Consider the following 18,462-nt stretch of genomic DNA (forward strand, 5'->3'; position numbering starts at 1 on the left):
AATCGAGGGAGTAATTCTTGTAAATAAAAATCGTTTTGTTTGGCAAAAATGATGTTTTACGTATTTATGGGAAACCTGTGTGGTTCTAAAAATTTAAAACTCTTGTCACTTTTTGTGATATTGTTTATAATATTAATCATAAATTTTTCGCAGTGGCCATAGCTAATTTATACTTTCGGTACACCATATACATTATTTTAATTTATTTTTTCGATTATTTAAAACTGACTCCAAGAAATTTTGACGGGTACTTAAATTTATAAATATTAATATCAACAACAATAACTCTGCTGACATAAATTATGATTCTGTTGAATGAAATATATTTTTCGTTAATGATGTAATTAATTGAATAATGAAGTAGAACTTTTCTTAATCCGTTATACGCGTAATAAATGTGTTTTTCCTGTAAAGACTTTTTTCTTTTGTCCATAAGCTAATTTTGCTTTAATAATGGTAATATAATGAAGAAAATGGGAACTTTTTCACCATATGATTTCTTGGAAAATTCAACCGAAGCTGCAGCCAGTGTTTCCGTTATTACTAAACGTAATGGGTGAAACTAATAACTAATTTCCATTAATTTTATAATAGTGGGTGTTATTTCAGTTCAAATTAATAATGTCTTAAAAATCTTCGGATTTAATTTATCAAATATTAAATTCTCAAAAAGCTGGAGACTAAAAATCGAGGGAGTAATTCTTGTAAATAAAAATCGTTTTGTATGGCAAAAATTATGTTTTACGTATTTATGGGAAACCTGTGTGGTCCTAAAAATTTAAAACTCTTGTCACTTTTTGTGTTATTGTTTATAATATTAATCATACATTTTTCGCAGTGGCCATAGCTGATTTATACTTTCGGTACACCATATACATTATTTTAATTTATTTTTTCGATTATTAAAAACTGACTCCAAGGAATTTTGACGGGTACTTAAATTTATAAATATTAATATCAACAACAATAATTCTGCTGACATAAATTATGATCCTGTTGAATGAAATATATTTTTCGTTAATGATGTAATTAATTGAATAATGAAGTAGAACTTTTCTTAATCCGTTATACGCGTAATAAATGTGTTTTTCCTGTAAAGACTTCTTTCTTTTGTCCATAAGCTAATTTTGCTTTAATAATGGTAATATAATGAAGAAAATGGGAACTTTTTCACCATATGATTTCTTGGAAAATTCAACCGAAGCTGCAGCCAGTGTTTCCGTTATTACTAAACGTAATGGGTGAAACTAATAACTAATTTCCATTAATTTTATAATAGTGGGTGTGATTTCAGTTCAAATTAATAATGTCTTAAAAATCTTCGGATTTAATTTATCAAATATTAAATTCTCAAAAAGCTGGAGACTAAAAATCGAGGGAGTAATTCTTGTAAATAAAAATCGTTTTGTATGGCAAAAATTATGTTTTACGTATTTATGGGAAACCTGTGTGGTCCTAAAAATTTAAAACTCTTGTCACTTTTTGTTTCATTGTTTTGAATATTAATCATAAATTTTTCGCAGTGACCATACTTAATTTATACTTTCTGTACACCATATATGTACATTATTTTAATTTATTTTTTCGATTATTTAGAACAGACTCCAAAGAATTTTGACGGGTACTTAAATTTATCAATATTAATATCAACAACAATAATTCTGCTGACATAAATTATGATCCCGTTGAACGAAATACATTTTTCGTTAATCATTTAATTAATTAAATAATCAATTAGAATTTTTTTAACCCGTTCTGCACGTAATAAATGTGTTTTTCCTATAAAGAGTTTTTTCCTTTGTCCATAAGCTAATTTTGGTTTAATAGTGGTAATATAATGAAGAAAATTTTGGGAACTTTTCGCAACATGATTTTTTGAAAAATTCAACCGCAGCTGCAGCCAATATTTCCGTTAATACTATACGTAATGGGTGAAACTAATAACTAGCCTCCATTAATTTTGTGATAGAGGGTGTTATTTCAGTTCAAATTAATAATGTCTTAAAAATTCTTCGGATTTCGTTTATCAAATATTTCTCAAAAAGCTGGAGACTAAAAATCGAGGGAGTAATTCTTGTCAAAAAAAAAAAACGTTTTGTATGGCAAAAATTATGTTTTACGTATTTACGGGAAACCTGTGTAGTCCTAAAAATTTAAAACTCTTGTCACTTTTTGTGTTATTGTTTATACTATTATTCATAAATTTTTCGCAGTGGCCATTGTTAATTTATACTGTCTGTACACTATATACATTATATTAATTTATATTTTCTGTTTATTTAAAACAGACCCCAAGTAATTTTGATGGGTGCTTAAGTTTATAAATATTAATAACAATAAGAATAATTCTGTTGACAAATTATGATACTGCTGTATTATTATTAAATTTTTCGTTAATTTTTTAATTAATTTAACGTTGGATTAGTAAATTTTTTTAATTTGTTCTGTGCGTATGAATGTTGCATTTTTTGTGTCTATAGACTAATTTTTGTTCCATAATAGTGATACGATGAAGAAAACTGAAGATTTTTTCACAGTATCATTTCTTGGAAATTTAACCAAAGCTGCAGCCGATACTGCCGTTAATGCTATTTTTTAATTTTTTTTTGCAGCTTGACTGAATATCGCCAAAAAGTATTTAGTTAACAAATCAAGACATTACTGTTACCTAATGTTATATGTGTTAACTAGACTGCGACAAAGCCACCCCCCGATCGGCAGCACACTTGACGCCACTTCCCCATTGCACATTGTTCTCAAAAAAACATGTCGCCAAACATAAAACCATTCTCTCTCCAAAAAACCTGTGTTGTGATTGCCGAACATATTCGGCGCCCCCTACCCAAAAGCACGAAAAACACATGTCGTTAGTAGGTATTTCAGACACGCGAGCTTCCATTAGCGCACATGTAACGCATCGTCCACCCCATTTAAATAAATAATTAATTGTTCCTGTCAGTGGTGATTGTAGTCGCCAGATTTATGAATCATTTGGCAACGTTATCAATCAGGCACGTCGCCAACATGTCCGTGCCCGTTATTACCATACGCACAATTGAAGATCTCCCCGAGAAACAATGGCAAGGAAGTGGCAAAGGTTACGCTTCTTGGGGCCGTGATTTTTCTAATGAGACGTTAAGTGTGACAGGAGCGTGCGAATCGCGTGGCGACAGCCAAGCGCAGTGCCGCCAACCCTAATGCACGTTCCTAGTTACTTCCGGTGGTTAATTACCGGTTGGTGCGAGGGGAGCCATCTTCGGAAATGACGAACAAATGCAAAAATTTGCGCTTTGTTGTTGGTTAGCGAAATTAACCCAGCGCATCCACCATAATTTTATTTATAAACTTAAACCGCGTCTTCGTTTAATGGAGTCATCACCCACCCCGCCCGACTCCCCGAGGAACCCACATCCCGTAATTTCCTACAATTTTTCCAACTTTGTCTGTGAATAATTCATCCCGGAACGAACATCCAGCCCGAATCCGTCCCGATGAAATATTGAAATTTAAAGTTTCCACAATAAGTTCTCCGACAAGGAAATTACAAGTGTACTCACCTGTGTGAATGTAGGTGTGCTTTTTCATGTCGGATTTCTGATGGAAGCGCTTTCCGCAGTACTGACATGGATAGGGCCTGGTGTCGGAGTGGATGAGGAGGTGCGTGGTGAGCGTCGACGAGCGCTTGAAGGACTTTCCGCATTGTTGGCACTGGAAACACGTGTATTTCGTTAGCCGTGCGGAAAATGATTAAGTGAGATGGTAAAGCGCGTCATGGTTAGTTTGCTTCATTATGGGTTGTCGTCGAGCTGCTTAAATTCCTGGGTTTATTGTCAAGGTCATCAAGATGTTGTTTTTGTTTATACTAACTAAAGAGGGAAACATATATTATGCGTCATGGACAACTAGAGCAGAAATTTAAAAAATCACGCGGTATAAAAATTTTCTAAAAATTCAAGAGACGATATTTCGTTTCATTCTCATAAAAAATGTCTGACTTGGACTTGTGGACAACGTTCATTAATTTTTCATCCATTCCATATACATTCTTAAACACGTGATTTTTAGGGATCATATTTATAGACTCAACGTTACACAAGCTAATTATTATCACAATCGATACCCAACATGTATATTAAATATGTACGATACCTCGACGTGAAGAGAATCTATTGACATACACTTTTTTTTCTCGACACATTTTCGTCATAATTATAGTAATTATTATTTAGCTTTCTTGTTTACACGACACTGACTACTTTGAGACACCTGAGCTGGCGGTCGTTATAGATACAAAGGAGATAGACAAAGAGGTAATTTAAAAACTGTGAAATAAATTGTCGTTTCCGTCTGTCTGTCTGTGTGAATTTTTATTAGACAGACAATCTTCGAAACTATCGAACCGATTGTTGGCGTCATCTCCAAAATTTACGGTAGCAAATGAGTGTTATTTAAATTTTGTCAAATAAACACATTTTTGGGGAAAAAATTCCAATTGAATAACAACATTTCACAATTTAACTTTGAAATTACAAAACCAACTAGTCTGACATCTTGCAAACGTCATTAGGCGATCTTAGGCATTGTAAATCGCTAATCAAAATTTTTTCATTTATATACCTCACCTCTCCTCTAAAAGTGAATTTTTCCGTTCCTCAAATTTATGAGTGTTTGATAAATTAATTAGTGTTAAGGAGACAAAATAATTCCAATCTCATTTTTTTTAACGGAAATACTGTGAATAATGCTTGTTATCTGGACGTTCTAATTAGTTGAATGCTTTCGGACTATAAACATAAACACTCGAAATTAAGCATGCACTGAGAAATTGAGAATACATTTTTTCCCTTAGCGGGATTTATTGGACGAGGGAAATTCGATGGAAATAACCTTCGACAATTTTTTTTACTAAGTCCCTTTTATATTTCTCTTGAATACACACTGTACATTTTAATTTAGCAACAAATTAAATATACGGTAAATCGTAAAAAGTAATATTAAATCTAGCATTAATTCATGAAGTAAAATATGATTTTTTCATTTCCAAAAATGAAAGGAAAACTAGTTGTAGTTTTTGAAGAAATAAGGCGGAAAGCAAGTTCTGGAAGTCGAAATCTACAAAATAATCGAAAATGATTTCTTTTAGATAATTCTGGAAGGTCGAAATTTTCAAAAGAAGAAGAAAAAAAGCCAAAAAACGTATCAAAAGTGAGAAAAAAAGAGCAAAAAATGGATAATAGTTATGTGTATCAAGGCCATAAAGAAGAACTTTTTCAGCCGATCTAAAAAGGCCGAAAAAGTTCTCTTTGATCAAGATATATACAACGTTTTTTAGGTGATCATACAGAAAAATAATTGGCTATGTAAGTGGTTTTAAGGTTAGAAAATACTTTTTTGTTTTTTAAGGATATACCCTGAAGATTTGATAAAAACCAGAATCCTACTTTGCTCTTATTGTAAGAAAAAAATTGTTACCGTCATATTTTAAAACATTTTGGGACAAAAACACGAAGGCAAGGACGCAAAAGTAAGTTTTTTTACTAGTAGCCATGAAACATGCAATTGTCGACTTGTTTAGAGGTAGTAAAGTTCAATTTTTCCTACCAAGGTTAAAAAAGAAGACTGAGGTTATGTATGAAATACTTAATGTGATTACTTAAAAAAAAAATGAATAAATGTGCGCTACTAGCATTATTTTAGTATGCGCCTGGTAGTTGGTAGACGGTGAAAAGTAAAATGATTAATTCAGGGACAAGTGTGTTGAAGATTTAAGTTAAGTTGGATTAGAAATCAAAACAAAATTATTTTGCGTCAAAAAAATAAAGATTTATTTTTACAATTTATTGTCTTATGATTTCTACTTGTGAAAAAAATAGCATATCTATTAGACACGGTTGTGAAAAAAGAGGGAGAAAAGGGGGGAAAAGAGAAGAAAAAGGGGGTGAAAAAAAGAGAAGGAAAAGGCAGCGAAAAAAGAGTCTAAAGAGAAAAAGCCTGAATAAAGGTATAAAAAGTCAAAAAAGTAGGTTGAAAAAAGAGAACAAATAAGTGCCAAAAAAAGAAAAGTGATGAAACAAAAACAGCGAAAGAAACAATGAACAAGAGGGGACGAAGAAAAAAAGGCCTCAAAAAGCTTAAAAAACCGGTAAAAAACGGTCAAAAAAGCGTCCAAAAAAGGCTCTCGAAAATGGCAAGAAAAAAGTAAAGAAATAAGGCGAGAAACAAAAAAAGAAAAAAATGCTAAAAAAAGAAGAGGAGGAAAAAGGCGAGAAAAAGGTTACCAAGAGTGAAAAAAGAGCCAAAAAAGTTAAGAAAGAAGAAGCATCAAGAAAGATGACGAAAAACAACTAAAAAAGCCAGAATGCAGAAAAAAAGTGGTAAAATAGTGGCTAAAAGAGAAAAAACGTCAAAAAATGTGATAAAAAAGGACAAAAAACCAAAAAAGTTACCAAAAAACAACGACAAAAGTTCGGTAAAAAAACAGTGATTAAAAATGGGAGAAAAACTGAGCATTTGAAAAAGTTGCCTAAAAATCTACAAAAATTCTGAGATATAAATCTCGACGTACTGATTCGATTAATATAACGTGTTTATGGCCTTTGAGTAAGATTTTGGAAATATTCGGTTTGAACGTCAATTTTTTTCAAACTAGAAATTTTTTCCTATTTCGTTGGGCGTTTTTGGAAAAATAGCAGGAATTTTCGGAGAAATAAGGCCGAAATTAACTTCTCAAGGTCGAAATCTATAAGGTAATTTCCAAAATGGTCTACAAAAGTTAAAATTTTCATAAATATGATGTAGGTATTGAAAAACTGAACTTTTGAAAAAGTTATCTGAAAATCCGCAAAAAATTCTCAATGTGATGATTCGAAAAATATAACGTGTTTACGGGCCCGTAGCAAGATTTTAGAAACAATCGATTTGGAATTCGATTTTTTTTTTTAAATCTTTAAAATTGCCATATTTCAATTAGCGATTCCGGAAAAATGGTAGGAGTTATCGAAGAAATGAAGTCGAAATTAACCTCTGAAGGTCGAAATCTCCAAGAAAATATTATCAGGTAATTTTCGAAAATTGCTAAAAAAGTGTCAAAATTTTAAGAATTTTTAGAATACGTTTTCAAAAATGAAATTTTCCACTATGTACGCAAATTTAGACCTGTTTTCGAAATTTAGCTAAATATAATTTCTTGTGGATTTCGGGCCGCAGAAGTCACTTCCTTTTTCCAGAATCGCCTACGGAAGTATCGAAATTTTTAGAAATTTCAAAAATTTCGAATTTCACATGGAATATTTCGAAAATATTTGTCTGTGACCATTAATACGCTATATTTTTGGCATGAGCGCGTCGAGATCTACATCCCTGAATTTTTTGAGAATTTTTAGCCAACTTTATGAAATTCTCCAACTGAAAAATTTTAATTGGAAACTCTAAAAATTACAAACTGAAAAATTTAAAAATCGAGGATTGAAGAAACGAAAAATTATGATTTCGAAAACCTATGTGGGAGAATTGATAAATCAAAAAAAAATATAATAAAAAGCGAAAAGTTAGCAAATAACTGAATAATTAAAAAATCGTGAAAGTGAAGAAATTAAAAATTGAAGAATCGAAACACTGGAAAATTAAAACCGATCAACTGATAAATTTTACATTAAAAATTGGAAAAATTGTAAATTAAAGAATTGGAATGTCGAAAAAATGAAGAAACGAAAAATATTTTTTTCAAAAAACTGCATAAGTATCAAATTTTGAAAAATCAAGAAGCTGGAAAATCGAAAAATTAAAAAATTCTTGAAACTATCAACAGAAAAATTTAAAACAGTCAACTCGAAAAACAGCAAATCTAAAAATTTTAAGATAGAAAAATTGAAAAGTCAAAATTTGAAAAATCGAATGAAGAAACGTAAAATCGAAACAATTACGAAACAATGAATTGGAAAATTGAAAATTCTATTCATTAAAAAACTGAAAACCCGAAAAATTCCAAATTTTGAAGAATTGGAAGAAATGAAAAATTAAAATCGAAAAATAAAAAAAAAAATCGACTATATACTTTCAAATTTCGACTCATTTTCGATCAATTTCAAAATTTAATTAAATACTAGAAGATTTCAGACCGCAGAAGTCACTTCCGGCTTCATTCCTTCTATAGATAACTCCAACCGTTTCTCCAGAATCGCGCATTGAAATATCGTAATTTTTAGACAAATTTTTGAAAAATGAAAATTTCGACCAATTTTCGACCATTTTCGAAATTTAACTAAATACATTTTCTTGTAGATTCCGGGCCACAGAAGTCACTTATTATGAAATGACTTCCACTAAAATGTGTGTCGTGGATTTTGCCATAACTAACGTGAAGACGAAATACTTTACTTGAATTATACAGGATGTTCCAAAATTACCACAGAAAAAATGTAGCGCAAGTTAGCATACATTAAAATCAACAATAATTTTAAACAAAATTTCTTATTCTTGTGTTTAATTTAAAAATTACGGCGTCTCTAATTTTGAAAAAATAAATTAATTTTTCTTAAAATCTTGTGGCTGTAATTTTTGAAAATTAATTCTTGTTCATATTTTTGTTTAATTTTTTATACCTATTTTTTTATTCTATTTCATTTTTAATAGCCTTATAATTAATTAACAAAGCTGTTACTTTGGAAATGGGATGACCAATATAAAAATACAAGAATTTTCACTTAAAGTACACCCAAGCTGTTTGTGCTTTTTTGGGACACCCTGTATATTATTTATGTATTAGAAAAATTGTACTTTTGTTTGAAATTTCCTTTTGTATTCATTACATTTCTAAGGTCTTTAGTGTAAGTATGAAAATAGGATTAGAACATCCCCCTCTGATTCTTCTTTTATTGGGTAGATAACAGGATTATCTGTAGTACAACAGAAAAAAAAAGAAGAATATGTGAAAAAGTAGAACAAAAAGAGGTTTTTTAAAAACGAAATTTTCACCTACAAAAATTGTCGAAGCCATTTTTCCATAATTCGCACCCAAAGCTCCTCTTAAGGGGTTAAGGGTGCTTTGGGGAAAGCACTGTGTACCCAAGATAATGTATTTTTTTTAACTCGACAGGTGCACAATACCACCTTAAGTACGGCCATTTATCAGACCTGATTATCGAATCGATACCCCGCCGATTACGATATAGTTACCCAACAAACATATCATCCCCATTCTTCCCGAAAAGCCATTCAAACCCTGTTTGATTCTTCCACAAAAGCGGCAAAACTGATCGACGGCCTTCTTGTTTGCACATCATTACGTCAAGCCCGGCTCGTTACCGCTTTCTAATCTAATAAAAACAATGGCGTTAGACGAAGAAGTAGAACGGAATTGATTATTCGAGTCGTCGAGAAACCCTTTTAGTTTTTTAATAAAGTAAGACTTTATTATTCAACTGATGTCTGTTATTGAGGCATCAATAATGTATGCCAGGCAAGGCGAACTTCCAGGCCGATGAAGTTTATGACATTAAATCTACATCAGTCTAAATCATAGCGAGCCAGTAATGATCAGACTATTTCCAGGGCTAATGTCTCTATAAATAATGTATAGGGCCTTAATCGGAAATTGTACTCATTAAATCTAAGCGTATCTTCCTCATTTACCATTCTTAAATCTTGGGATAATAGGAATTGTTCGTTGCTTGCTGTATTGATTTTGGATTAGCGGCGGCAACTTGAAGGAATTGCTTTCAATAACTCAATCGAGAGTTTACTGCTTATCATCGGCCGTTTCACATTTACTAAGTTTATTTCGTTTTGTCTTCTTCGAAACTGGAAAATCCGGCGATTTTACTTTTAGATTTGAAACTTTCAATGTTTTGAAAGATTGTAATATTTTTCCAACAATTTTTTCTTCGTTCCTGGCTAAATATATTCCTCACCTTTGACCCGTCGTTCTTTTTGCGCTTCCACCACCTTTTCCCTCACTGTGAATAATAGATGGGCCACTTTTAATTATGCAAGCATGTACATATTTTTAAGCCTCCGTGCCACGTAAGTTTTGAAGTCGAAATATAGTTTAGAATTGTAGGTGTTGACAGTGTTGACCTCCCTCATAATAAATTAATGCCGAATCGATAGAGATAAATCACACTGAAATCTGTTGCTGGAATTACAGTTTAACGAAATTTATTTTAAACTTTGAGCTGGTGAATTTTTTATAAGCGATAACAAATGAACAGGAATAATAAAATTGATGAGGTTTAAAAATAAGTCAGCGCTTTCGAGGTGCATTCTGTCGTAACAATCAATCAAATCATCGTCATTAAATTTATATCAAGGGCTCGTTTATTATTCATGGCTGGTTTTTGTTTCCTGGCATTTGGGTAATGTCTTAAAATTTTTTAAATGTCAGGGGAGGAAAAAGTTGGTATAAATTATAAGGTAGATGAAAAGCAAGATTTAGTAAGTGAAGAAAGAGTATGAATTATGGACAAGTAATACGCATCAGGGATGTCATTAAATACAGGTGAATTGTTTATAAATTAGAAATATTTTATTCTTCAAACGTGTTGATATACCTACCTACAACATTTAATTAATTATTTAAATAACACAAAAGTATGGCTAAGTTTGAGATATTATCGTGTTCGACATGACAAAAATAACACAAAAGTGTCAAATTAATAATTAATCCACTTTTCTTTGTGATTGCGAATGCCACTTAATTTACAAACAACTGCCATGAAAAAATTATGCAAGCCACACCGCGTTCAAAATAAACCATAATTTATGTCTGTTTTCATTTCTAATTTGTTTAAAATAAAGAAATTAATTTCCCTGATAGCATCTGTTAGCATATGCAAACTAACCACATAAAAAAATCAAGTTCAAGATCGAAAAAGCGTTAAGCTTTTATAGATTTTTTATTGGTTGGCTTTTATAAATTTGCATACGATGCATACTAAACACGGGTACCTGAAAATGAGCAGCCAGCACATTTAAATTTTTAATTTATGTGAGCAGAGAAAGCAGAAGAGGCGATAAGTCCCGCAATAATTAAATTTTGAGAATTGCTAGGCAAAACTGCTTAAAATTCGTCAGCTTTTCGGATAATTATGAAAATGATTAAAACAAACACCTTGTGTTAGTGAAAGTCGATTGCATGCGCTTTTGGACATTAATGTCGGTTTTAATTGCTCCAATTTGGGCAAAACTGCCGCTGCTTACACCGGAAGCGACAGCAAACTCATCTTCAGGATAAAGGAATTAATTATTCATAAGGAGGTAGCGTTGTCGAATGTTGTTACATTTGTACAAACAGGAGCAGGAGTTTCGGTAATCGGATATTTTTTTTGTTTTTTTTTTTATTTTATTTTACGTAATTTTGTGACTGCTAATTATTAATGTTAATGTGAAGTTCTATCTTTATAATTTTTAATCATTCCGTAGTTACTAATTTCCACTGTGGACTGTAATTTCTGTATGGTTAATCGTTTTTTAAGTGTTGTGTGTTGAGTAAATGTAAATGAGAGATTTTTTTTCAGTATAAATAAATAAAAGTCTGGATGATCATATAAGGCTTGCTAACGTGCGTCGATATAAATTATTTATTTGGTTTTAATTTTTACAATTTCAGTGCCAGTTGTCACACGCATCCTTGTTCAGTTAACCTTATTGTCGATGAGTCAGAATTTTTACTTAATATATAGGTTTCAACGTCTTGAATTCCTTTAAGAAAATTTTGGCTTACATCGCAGTTATCGAGCATTCCTTTGGTCAGAACGTTATGAATTTTTAACCAGGTTTCAAAATTATAATATCTTAGTTTTAGAAAAAGGTCCAGTCCAAGTTCCAAAAGAAAAATTTTACGGTTTCTGTCATTTATTAACAATTTGTTTAAGAATTATGTAATGGTTTTAAATTAATTTTCGACCTCTACAATCAATTTATCACTTACATCTATTTATTAATAAAATATGCTTCTTAGAATAATTTTTTAACGAAGGCGAATACGAAAAATTGTCAAAATTTAAGAGTCAATTTAAATTTTATTTACTTTGTGACGATTCAATAAATTTTTTTCATGATATTTCTACCGTAATCTTGCTTGACAATATTTTTTTACTTTGACCACATTATTTGAATACAAGACGAAAAACAAATTAATTGTGATTTTCTAAAAAATCAATAAATCGCAAATTGTGGCATCTTCTATATACTACTCAATTCTCATCAGTCATCACCATAAAAAAATATATAAAAATTCGATCCTTTTCTTTTAAAAATGCAATAACGGTTGGAGTTCTCAAAACACATACTCCACAATTTTTGATAGAAAGCAGGTGATGATTTTTTTAACAAGAAAATTAAATAAAATATTACTAGTTTTAGTGGTCCTTAAAAGCATACGTAGCAAGGCTGGAAGGAGAATTTTTTTTTTACAAAATTCTTCTTTATATACGGGGCACAGTTTTAGACGGTCTTTTGCTACACTACTTGCACAGTGAGGACAAAACTGAATACATCTATTTGTTACAATTTTTTGTTACGAGGTTTCAAAGTTATATAAGATTTCAGTTTTAGAAAAATGGCATTCCAACAGAAAATTTTTATTTTTCTTGGTGTTTATGAACTGTTTCTGAATTGTGTAGTCGTTTTAAATCAATATTGTAATTAATGAAAACAATTTTTAGAATAATTTTTCAACGAAGGTGACTACTAAAAATATGCAAAAAAATTATTTATTATTCAACCTAAATTTTATTCGCGTTATGACGACTCGATAAGTTCTTCTCATAATATTTCTACTGTAATCAACGTCTTGCTTAATAATATTTTTCTACTTTGACCACATTATTTGAATATAGAATGCGTCCCCGGATTTCCTTCATAAGAAGAAAAAGATTTTTATTTGTGATTATCAAAAAATTTTTCAAAGAAATAAATAAGTATTGCTTGCTTATTTGTCAAATAAAACCAAAATTTTAGCGTCTTTTCAGTTCTCATCACCCTAAGGAAATATAAAAACCCGATCCCTTTTTATTAAAAATACAACGGTTGGAAGTCAAAGAAATAATAATCAGTTCTCAAAACACATGTTCTACAATGTTTGAAAAAAAGCAAGTGATGACTGTTTTAACAAGGAAATTAAATAAAATATGAGTGGTTTTAGTGATTCTTAAAAACACACATAGATAGCAAGGTCGGACTCAATATCTCGGGAAAATATGGATTTTTTTTCACAAAATCTACTCTATATACGAAGCACAGTTTTAGACGGTCTTTTGCCACACTACTTGCACGGTGCGGACAGAAGTTAATAGATCTATCTGTTACAACTTTTTGTTACGAAGTTTCAAAGTTATATAAGATTTCAGTTTTAGAAAAATGGCATTCCAACAGAAAATTTTTATTTTTCCTGGTGTTTATGAACTTTTTTTCTGAATTATGTAGTCGTTTTAAATTAATATTGTAATTAATGAAAACAATTTTTAGAATAATTTTCCAACTATAAAAAATATGCAGAAAAAATATTTATCATTTAAGTTAAATTTTATTTGCGTTGTGACGACTTGATAAGTTCTTCTCATAATATTTCTACTGGAATCAACGTCTTGCTTAATCATATTTTTCTACTTTGGCCACATTATTTGAATATAGAATGTGTCCCCGGATTTCGTTTACAAGAAGGAAATGATTTTTATTTGTGATTATTAAAAAAATTTTCAAAGAAATAAATAAGTATTGTTTGCTTATTTGTCAAATAAATCCAAAATTTTGGCCTCTTCTCAATTCTCATCACCCTAAGGAAATATAAAAATCCGACCCTTTTTTATTAAAAATGCAACTGTTGGAAGCCAAAGAAATAATCAGAGTTCTCAAAACACATATTCTACAATTTTTGATGGAAAGCAAGTGATGATTATTTTAACAAGGAAATTAAGTAAAATATTACTGGTTTTAGTGATTCTTAAAAACACACATAACAAAGTTGGAGTAAATATCACGGGAAAATATTGTTTTTTTTTCACAAAATTCTACTCTATATACGGGGCATAGTTTTAGACGGTCTTTCGCCACAATACTTCCATAGTTAGGACAAAACTTAATAGATCTATCTGTTACATTTTTTTGTTACGAGATTTCCAAGTTATAAGATTTCAGTTTTAGAAAAATGGAAATTTTTATATTTCCTTGTGCTTAAGAACTGTTTATGAATTATGTAATCATTTTAAATTAATTTTGTAATTAATAAAAAGAATTTTTAGAATAAGTTGAAGGTGACTACGAAAAGTATGCGAAAAAATTATTTACTATTCAATTTAAATTTTATTTGCGGTGTGACGACTCGATAAGTTCTTCTCATAATATTTTTTTACTTTGATCCAGAGCTGTTCAGTACTTCAAGTAAAAGTACTTGAAGTAATACTTCAAGTACTTTAAGTACTTCAAGTACTTTACTTGAAGTACTTTTATATTTAGGTACTTGGTACTTGGTACTTGAAGTATTTCTAAAATGTACTTGAGTTTAGTACTTGATTTTGCCAAGTACTTTACTCCAAGTACTTCACTCAGTATTTTAAATACTCTTGAATTACTTGAAGTATGAAAGTGGAAATTTCAAATACTTTAGTCTCTATTTTACGAAGTTTTCATATCTCAAAACAGGGTCTGTTAAATACTTGAAGTTATTAATTCAATTATTTGATTAGATGTATTTTTATAGTAAAATCGTGTTTGTTTCCTGTGAGGTTATATTTTGATCTGTGATTGTGGATATCTTATCCACAATATGACGTACATTTCATAGGTACTTGCATAATGCCGATAGATAGGTAGGTAAGAAAATTAATGTCATAAATATGCCATTTGAGAGTGGATGACGACAGCAGAAGGGTCGGAGACCTGTGTAAAATTTTCAGCGATGTAAAGTTGTGAATATATGAATTCTGTCTTTTTTGTATTTTGGTCTGGAACTTAACTTTGCGGGTAGTTTTTCAGTACCTCCCGGTACCCCAAAGGGAATCGGGTTTGTTGACGTACCTGCTAAAGTGCAAGGTCGGATTTGAAAATATTTGAGAAATGATTCAGTACTCGTTCAAAAAGATATTTATTCTTTCATTAGTTTCTTAACCCCGCCGCGTATTTGTCAGTAAGAAGCCTGGTCAGGGCGGAGAACTCGGCAGGGGATTATCCCTTTTATTATAATAGCAATAGCTGATGGCAGGTACAGACTTTCATATTCCCCTCTTCCTCGTAGAATTTAAACACAATTTTATGTTAAATATTTTGAAGTTTAGTTTTCTTTATCATGTTAAACACTCGTTTTTTACCAAATTTTCTTTTTTTGTTTATACATGGTTCAGCCATATAAACTTAGTTTGTTATTACTACTTATATTTTCTCACATTACAGTTTCAAATAATCTGTTAAATTGTATGAATTATCTGAACACCAACAATTTAAAAAGACGTAATGCAGAAAAACAATGATTTTAAAAGTCACACTAATTAGTGTCATTTGTCTTTCCTGTGCGGATTTTATTTATTACCGTACAACAACTTTCAATATTGTTCAAAATGAAATACGTTTTGTGAAACTCCGCTCGTAGTACCAATGTTTTTTGTAATCCAGTTGATACGACCATGATTGTATGGTTTTGATGAGTACCGAATTGTACTTTGATATTGCTCGAAGGACCTTTGTTTTGTTGTGTGCGAAATAATAGACAGCGTTCGGTTTCGATGTTTAAATACAGGACGGTTACAGAAGTACTGAATTTACATTTGTATTTACAATATCAGGTAAAGATACCCAAAAGGGTCAGTGGCCGCTTCCGTAAATGGAACAAAATACATATTCACATTATAAAAAAATACAAAGTTAATGAAATTCGCGATTAGTTAGTATAATTGCCTAGATAAGTACACCCCTACGAAATATTTTAACAATAATAAATTTAGTACATATTTACCTGAATTTTCGCAAAAGCCGTTGTTAGGCATTCCCTGAAGTCATTGTAGTTATCAATTACTAATGTCATCTTCTTTGAGTTTTCAGGTAAAAATAAAAAATAAGCCAATCGAAAATGTAAAGGAAAATTCTGAAAGTATTGTGGCATTAGAGCAACAAAATTTTGTATAAATGGACGGAACAGCATTACGAACCTATTATTTGTGATTTGTCAGTGTAAAGTTACATACTTAGTTAGACAAACATTGTAGTGATTAGTGTTTACTATTTAGTCACTGTAGTATCTAGGTTAATTTAATAATTTTTAGAATAGTAAATACGTAGGTGGTAGACAGATATATTCAGGAATATGGGGCATTCATTCCAAGAAAATCCTCAGCATTTTTGGTAACCGCAAAAGTAAAAAACGACTAATTACTTTGATCACCTTGATATTTTTCAAGAGTTACAGTTTTCGCTGAAAATGGACTCTCGTTTTAGGCATTTTATTTTTTATTTAAAAAATTCATACGTTTTTTTTGAAAATGCAACATAGTGACTTAAAGATTTTTATGTCACGAGCATGTATATGTATCGCACTGCTCTTAAAATTTTTTTCTGAAAAATTTCAGTTTTACAAATCCGGCCCTGTGCACTTTCACAATGGGTAATGATTAAGGGTGCTGTAAACTACCCACAAACTTAAATACGGAACCGGTTCATAAAATTCATATATTTTTAACACAAATTTATTAAAAAATCAGTACGTTTTGGTGGTGAACCAAAATTCAAAATATTAAAAAAGGCAACAGAAGCCTGAGAAAATACCATACAGGGCCGATGTTTTTGTTATAAATTAATAGTAAGCATACATAGACAACGCCGTCATGTATTTTATTTTAAATTTTAAATTAGAAATAGACGTTAATTTTGTCGAAGGTATTGTGTCAACAGAAAGATGTAAAAGTATTTCAAAAGAATACTTTTTATAAATAACATAGTATTATTAATAAGTGAGCTACCATTCTGCATTTAAGTTGATGCTTATGCAATTTTTTATGTGGCGAAATATGTATTATTGTATACTTAAATTCTGAGTATTAAAAAATTCAGTTCTAAAATATATTAAGCTTTTTTAAAAAAACAGGAAAAGTTATCTAATTCTACAGTATTTCAAATAATTAGAAAGTACTTGAAGCATTTTCAGTACTTCAAGTATTTGTAAGTACTTGAAGTATACCTCCAGTACTTCAAGTACTCGTAAGTACTTGAAGTAATGTACTTGGCTTGTACTTCAAGTACATCTGAAAAGTACTTGATACTTGAAATACTCTTGCTGAAAGTAAGTACTTGGTACTTTACTTGAGCACTATTTCAAGTAGTACTTGGTACTTGGTACTTCAAGTACTTTTTTTGAGTACTTTGAACAGCTCTGCTTTGATCACATTATTGAATAGACAGTATGTCTCCGGATTGCGTTTACAAGAAGAGAAATAATTTTATTTGTGATTTTCTAAAAAATTGTCAAAGGAATAAAAATGTATTGCTTGCTTATTTGTCAATAAATCCAAAATTTTAGCGTCTTCTACTTACTACTCAATTCCCATCACCATAAGAAAACATAAAAACCCGACCCTTTTTTATTAAAAATGCAACTGTTGGAAGCTAAAGAAATAATCAGAGTTCTCAAAACACATATTCTACGATTTTTGATAGAAAGCGAGTGATGATTTTTTTAACAAGGAAATTAAATAAAATATTACTGGTTTTAGTGATTCTTAAAAACACACATAGCAATGTTGGAGTAAATATCACGGAAAAATATCGATTTTGTTTCCACAAAATTCTACTCTATATACAGGGCACAGTTTTAGACGGTCTTTTGACACACTACTAGCACAGTGTGGACCAAACTTAATAGATCTATCTGCTACACTTTTTTGTTACGAGGTTTCAGATTTATAAGATTTCAGTTTTAGAAAAATGGCATTTCAAAAGCAAAATTTTGTTTTTGGGGTGCTTATGAACTGATTGTTTATGAATTATGTAGTCGTTTTAAATTAATTTTGTCTTCAAAGAATTATTTTTAACGAAGATAGATACGAAAAAATGCAAAATTTAACATTCCACTTACATTTTATTTGCGTTGTGACGAGTCTTTAAGTTCTTCTCATAATATTTCAACTGTAATAAATGTTTTGCTTAAAAATCATTTTTTAGTTTGACCACCTTTACTTGGTTTACTGGAGGCAAGATTGTTGTAGCGATGTAAATGTTAATTTGAACTAAGTGTTAGAAATGTATTTATTTCATCTTAATGATTTTAATAATATGTTTAAAAGGACCGACGGTTTTCTCTAATTTATTATTTAGACTTAATAACTTCTCAATTGGGAATTTTAAACAGGAGATTGCTAATTCAAAAAATGTTCAAAATTAAATCGTGAACATTTTATGCGTATTCGTTGTGTGGAAAACAAAATTCTATGTGTTGACATGTCCTGATTTTAAGATTTATCAACAAGTGATTAAACATTGCTT

The 18,462-nt window shown here is 30.5% G+C and overlaps 1 protein-coding gene across 1 annotated transcript in view; it reads right to left on the bottom strand.

Annotated features, from left to right (window-relative positions):
* The window catches only part of LOC135133677 (zinc finger protein 117-like), a 49,872-nt gene that overhangs the window by 9,147 nt on the left and 22,263 nt on the right, over positions 1–18,462 (bottom strand). The window contains exon 5 of the mRNA XM_064062150.1: positions 3,558–3,708. Coding sequence (XP_063918220.1) covers positions 3,558–3,708 — 151 coding nt within the window. The remainder of the gene's footprint in view (positions 1–3,557; positions 3,709–18,462) is intronic.

Source organism: Zophobas morio, unplaced genomic scaffold (genome assembly GCF_036711695.1).
Source record: "Zophobas morio isolate AGI-343-1 ecotype UQ-CSIRO unplaced genomic scaffold, CSIRO_AGI_Zmor_V1 ptg000022l, whole genome shotgun sequence".
NCBI classification, from domain to species: domain Eukaryota; kingdom Metazoa; phylum Arthropoda; class Insecta; order Coleoptera; family Tenebrionidae; genus Zophobas; species Zophobas morio.